The sequence below is a fragment of the Vigna unguiculata genome, chromosome 10 (genome assembly GCF_004118075.2).
Source record: "Vigna unguiculata cultivar IT97K-499-35 chromosome 10, ASM411807v1, whole genome shotgun sequence".
NCBI classification, from domain to species: Eukaryota; Viridiplantae; Streptophyta; class Magnoliopsida; order Fabales; family Fabaceae; genus Vigna; species Vigna unguiculata.
The window spans coordinates 39,286,701-39,292,700 of record NC_040288.1 but is presented as its reverse complement, the minus strand read 5'-3'; the positions used below and the strand labels follow the sequence as shown (position 1 = coordinate 39,292,700).

At 30.7% G+C, this 6,000-nt stretch overlaps 1 protein-coding gene across 2 annotated transcripts; it reads left to right on the top strand.

Annotated features, from left to right (window-relative positions):
* Positions 1-459: 459 nt before the first annotated feature.
* LOC114166435 (phospholipase D alpha 4-like) lies at positions 460-3,637 on the top strand. 2 transcript variants are annotated; one of them, XM_028051170.1, is made up of 4 exons: positions 460-620; positions 778-1,344; positions 1,597-2,782; positions 3,061-3,637. In XM_028051170.1, the coding sequence occupies exons 1-4, from the start codon at positions 510-512 to the stop codon at positions 3,495-3,497; spliced, it is 2,301 nt and encodes a 766-aa protein (XP_027906971.1). In that variant the 5' UTR covers positions 460-509; the 3' UTR covers positions 3,498-3,637. The 2 variants fall into 2 exon arrangements, with proteins under 2 accessions (XP_027906971.1, XP_027906970.1); XM_028051169.1 differs by having other exon boundaries at positions 760-1,344.
* Positions 3,638-6,000: the final 2,363 nt, after the last annotated feature.

Genomic DNA, 6,000 nt, shown 5'->3' with positions numbered 1-6,000 from the left:
GGTTGAATCATGTCAAAATCATGTTAAAAACAAAAAAAAATGTCTTTCAAATTGGACACTTGACTGATACGTATCGGACATGGGACACGCCCAGTGTGTCCGGGCTTCATAGTAATTATGCAGTAATTATCCTCTTTAAAGAGTTACATTATTGTTGATTGATCACTGTATGATGTTGTCAATGTACTAAGAACAGTGGATAACTGTATTTTGTTTTGTACTTAACTACTTTCTGATTACGGTAAATTGAGATTTGGCTTCAAGAAACTTAGCTTCAAGCTAAAACTTGTGATGGCAAATACTTGAAGCTTGGATTGTGTCTGCATAAATGCAAAGTTACCGAAGTTTTCCAACTTTCAATTACATTCCAAGGTTCCCTTTGCTTCTTCATCTGCACTATAAGCTCAGCCACCTATAAAAGTGTAACATAACAATTAGTCATTGAAAATTGGCATGAAATCCATCATATGTTAAACCAAACTGCATAGTTCTCTGTCTCTCACCTTCTTATGAATATTTTAAGTATTACAACTGTGGAGGAAACTCCTAAGCTCCTCCATGGAACAATTGAAGCTACCATCTTCAATGCCTCACCTTACTCACCTTTATTTCCCTTCAATGTAAGTTCCACTAACACATGCTTTTACACATATGTTATAAGTGTTCAGTGTTGTGAATACAGGAACTACACTGAAAATTCTGCATTGTTCTTATAAATCATGGCGTGTTTTGATTTTGTTAGTTTTTTTCTGTTTTCAGAGTTTTTCTTGTTTTCAGTGTTTATGTACAAATGGAAAGCCTGCTTATGTGACTATAAAGATAGACAACCAGAAGTTTGCAAAAACCAGTGAAGAAAGCAACCGTGTGTGGAACCAAACCTTTCAGATTCAGTGTGCTCATCCAGCTGATTCATGCATCACCATTACACTGAAAACATCACATTCTTCCATACTGGGGAAGTTCCATATTCAGGCTCAGCAGCTGCTGAAGAAAGGAGGTTTGATCAATGGATTGTTCCCTCTCCTCATGGATAATGGAAAACCAAACCCAAAACTGAAATTGAAGTTTATGCTGTGGTTCAAACCAGCAAATTTGGAACCAAGTTGGGCAAAGATGTTGAGCAATGACTGGGAATTTCAAGGGCTGAAGGAGGCTAGTTTCCCACTAAGGTCAAATTGTCAGGTTAAACTTTATCATGATGCTCACCATTCTTCATCTTTTCAACCTCCCTTTGATCTGTGTGGAGCTCCAAAGAAGCTATGGGAGGATGTCTATAAAGCCATTGAGGGTGCAAAGTATTTAGTTTATATTGCAGGCTGGTCCTTCAATCCCATGACGGTTCTGGTAAGAAATTGTGCAGAATTTTCACATGACTTTTTATACTTATATGAGAAGTTGGTCAAGTTTCTAAGGATAAAACTTATCCAACAGTGATGTAAGTTCAAATTTCACTGTTGATGTAAAAATTTGTTAGTGTTTTTATAGGAACTCCTTGAGCCACAAAATTTGAACATGACATCATGTAAATGAGAGGATACACTCACCTTTCACATTGATATACATTTTTGTTTTAGAAGCTAATATGTTCTTTGGCAGGTTAGAGATCCTCACACAGAAATCCCACATGCAAGAGGAATTAAGTTAGGTGACCTATTAAAGAAGAAGGCAGAGGAAGGAGTGGCTGTGAGGGTTATGCTTTGGGATGATGAAACATCTTTACCATTTGTGAAGAACAAAGGTGAATTGAACAACCAAGATGAGGAAGCTTTTGCATTTTTCAACCACACAAAAGTGATATGCAGAAAGTGTTCCAGATTGCACCATATGTTCCCAACACTCTTTGCTCACCATCAGAAGACTATAACAGTGGACACAAAAGCACCAAAATCTGTTGATGACAGAGAGCTTATGAGCTTTGTGGGTGGGTTGGATTTGTGTGATGGAAGATATGACACAGAGCAGCATTCATTGTTTCAAACACTCATCAGGGAATCTCATTGCTATGATTTCTACCAAACAAGCATAGCAGAAGCTAGCCTCAACAAAGGAGGGCCAAGGGCACCTTGGCATGATGCTCATGCTTGTGTTATTGGTGAGGCTGCTTGGGATGTGTTAACCAATTTTGAGCAAAGATGGACAAAGCAGTGTGATCCTTCTTTTCTGATCCCTTCTAGCACTTTGGCAAATCTTATGCCAAAGACAAGCTCAAGCACTCATAGGGAGAGGAATTGGAAAGTTCAAATATACAGGTCAATTGATCATATCTCAGTTGGTGAGTTATCTACTGTAGAGAGGAGCATCCATGAAGCTTATGTTGAAGCAATTAGGCGTGCTGAGAGATTTATATACATTGAGAGCCAATATTTCATTGGAGGATGCCATTGGTGGAAGAAAGATAGGCACTGTGGTTGTACTAATCTGATTCCCATTGAAATTGCACTGAAGGTGGTGAGTAAGATTAAGGCAAAGGAGAGATTTTCTGTGTACATAGTCATACCAATGTGGCCAGAAGGAGAACCTGAAAGTGAACCTGTTCAAGATATACTGCATTGGACTAGAGAAACAATGGCAATGATGTATAGATTGATTGGAGAAGCAATACAAGAAAGTGAGGAACCAGCACACCCTAGAGACTACTTGAATTTCTTCTGTCTTGCAAACAGGGAACAGAAGGGACCAGGAGAGTATCTTCCACTAGATTCACCCCAACCTGAAACTCAATACTGGAATGCTCAAAAGAATAGGAGATTCATGGTTTATGTTCACTCCAAGTTCATGATAGGTAATATAGTACTAATCTTCAACTATAATTTTCTGTCATATTTTGCTCTTCTCTTGATTATCATCACAAAGGGTCTTACTCTTACATATTTTATCAGAGTAATCTCACTATGACAATCCACATGATCAAAATTTGCATTAAAGATCAACATAAGTTAACTGAAAAGAAACTTTAGTATTTTTGATTAGGAAAAGCATCTAAGTAATTGAAGTGTTTGTTGAAATGTGGTGAAGTGAAAGTTTTTACTAACATTGTTTCACTGCATGTGGTGGCATCAGTGGACGACATATACATACTGATAGGATCAGCTAACATAAACCAAAGATCCATGGATGGGAAAAGGGACACTGAGATTGCAATGGGATGCTACCAGTTTCAAGATGAAGATGATGATCACCAAATGAACATTGATGAAGTTCAAGCATATAGATTGTCTCTATGGTATGAGCACACAGTGAGTGTTGATGAATTGTTCTTGGAGCCAGAAAGATTGGAATGTGTGGAGAGAATGAGATCAATAGGAGATGAAATGTGGGAAATCTACAGCAGTGAAGAAATAAGGGACATGGAAGGTGTGCACCTTGTGAGTTACCCTGTGAGAGTAACACCAGAAGGGTATGTGAAAGACCTCATTGATGGAGTTCATTTTCCTGATACAAATTCTCTGGTGAAAGGGAAAAGGTCTAAAATATTGCCTCCTATCTTCACCATTTAGGTGTAAGGTTGAGTTATGAGAATACAAATGAACTAGTGTTCTAATAAATGCGAAGGAAAAAAAAACATAGATGTCTTAATTTTTTGTTTAATTTAGTACACAAATTACTTTAATGACTTAAAAAGAAATATACATGTCTCTTATTTACTTGCTTCAGAATTTAAAAGATGTTCATGTTCGGCAGATATGCATCTTTAGATATTTAAAATAAGAAAATGTCAGTTCGTCAACTTTAATAACCAAAAAATTATTAATCACTATAATGGTCGATTTAGATAGCAATTCATAAAATAAGAAATTATTGATTATTAAAATAATCATTATTATCAATAAAAAATTATAATTAGTTGTTAAATTTGTCACTAATTAAGTAGAAATTAATGTAGAAACCAAATGTTGTTTTGGTAGTAAAAATCTTGGTAACTAATGTTTAGCGACGAATTATCTTTAGTAGTTAAAATCTTAATAAATAAATTTTAAAAACTAATTTATAGATCAATTATAATTTTTTTATTCATAATAATGACTATTTTAGTAACTAATAATTTTTTATTTTGTAAATTAATATCTAGACCGGTCATTATAGTGATAACAATTTTTAATCACTAAAATTAATCATTAATGAGATATTTCCTTATATAATGATAGAGTTATCCTATTTTAATTTTGTCTAATTTATATAAAAAAATGTTTTTCTATAAATATCTACGAAAAGTTATTTGAATATTTCTCTGATATATTATTCTGTTGTTGATTTGATTTATTTGAAGTCAAATATATCAGAGAAATTTCACCAAACATGAAATTATTTATTGTTTTTACTTAATTTATTTTTTCTTTTTAATGTTTTAATTTCAAGTTGGAATCTGGAGTTTGATTCTTGGCGACGATTAGGGCAAAGGGAAATATACTAGAAGACTAATGAGTAAATCATATTCATGGAGTAAAAAAAAAGGTTTTTGAATGTCCACCATTATGCGTGAATTTCTAGTTAAGAAAAGATGATAGTGGAAAAATATAAAAAATAAGAGAAAATAATAAATAGAATTAGGTGAGAAAGAAAAATAAACAACGCAAAAAGTTTATATATATATATATATATATATATATATATATATATATATTTATTTATTTATTTATAATTACTTAACATCGTCTTTATTTTATTTATATTGGTCCTCTCTTTAGATTATTTTTTAATAATCAGAAAAGTCTTGTTAAATATGTTTTCCTTTTTTTTACTTGAATAAATTTTGCTACCTTAAATGTTTTGGGGTGATCTTTATTTTCAAATTAGTCTTTCTATACATTTTTATTGGTTTTAAATTAATATAATTTTTAAATTTTATTCAAAAATAAAATAATTAATAATAAAAATAAGGTTAAATTATACTTTTGGTTGTTATTTTGGAAAACTAATAATCTTTTTTTTATCTCAATTTGGTTCTTATTTTGGAAAATTTGAATGTGATGTAATCAAGTCTTTTTTGTTAGTGCTGTAGTAACGTGTTAAATGGGTTGTCCCGTGTAAATTTTTGGATTTTTTAAATTTTTTGAATTTTTATTTATTTTGAAAAAAAAAATTACAAATTTATCATGTGTCGTGTCAAGCTGACATCGTGTCACGTGGCAATGACAATGCCACATGTCACTATTATGTCAGGTGTCATTTTTTCATTCTCGATTTGATTTTTAAATTTTTTGAATTTTTATTTATTTTTTAAAAAAAATTTAAAAATATTACAAATTTATCACGTGTCGTGTCAAGCTGACATCGTGTCACGTGACAATGACAATGCCACATGTCACTATTATGTCAGGTGTCATTTTTTCATTCTCGATTTGGTCCCTGTATTTTAATTTTTGTCTCAATATAGTCCTAATTTTTATAAAAATTGTACAATTTCGTCCCCCTCCAAATTGAAACAAAAATTAACTTTTATATAAATGCTATACAAATATTTTTATTAAATTTGATTTTTTATTCAAATTTATATTTTTATTATATATTTTCAACAAAAATAAATTTATTTAAATTTGTTTCACATTTAATTTTACTTAAAATTGTTTTCAAATTCTAAATTATTTGTTTTTATTGTTACATAAACTAGTTAATTTTTTTTTTAAATTTATATAATTTTTATTTTTACACCAACTAAAATATTTGTATAGAAATTATTCAATTTTACACATTTTAAAAATATGCAATTATTTAAAATATAAATTCAAATAAAAAACAATCTTAAACTATGATGTAATAAAATATCAATATAATTTATGACTTTTTTTTGTTATTAGCATTATTTTCTATTAACAACTTTAAAATAATTTTAAATAAAGTTTAATGTAAAATATATATTAAAATAAACTTAATCTTGTTAAAAATATTTACTTGAAATATCAATTTTGATAGAAATATTTGTGCACATTTATATAGAAATTAAATTTGGTTTCAATTTAGAGAGTGACAAAATTGCACAATTTTTACAAAAATTGGGACTAA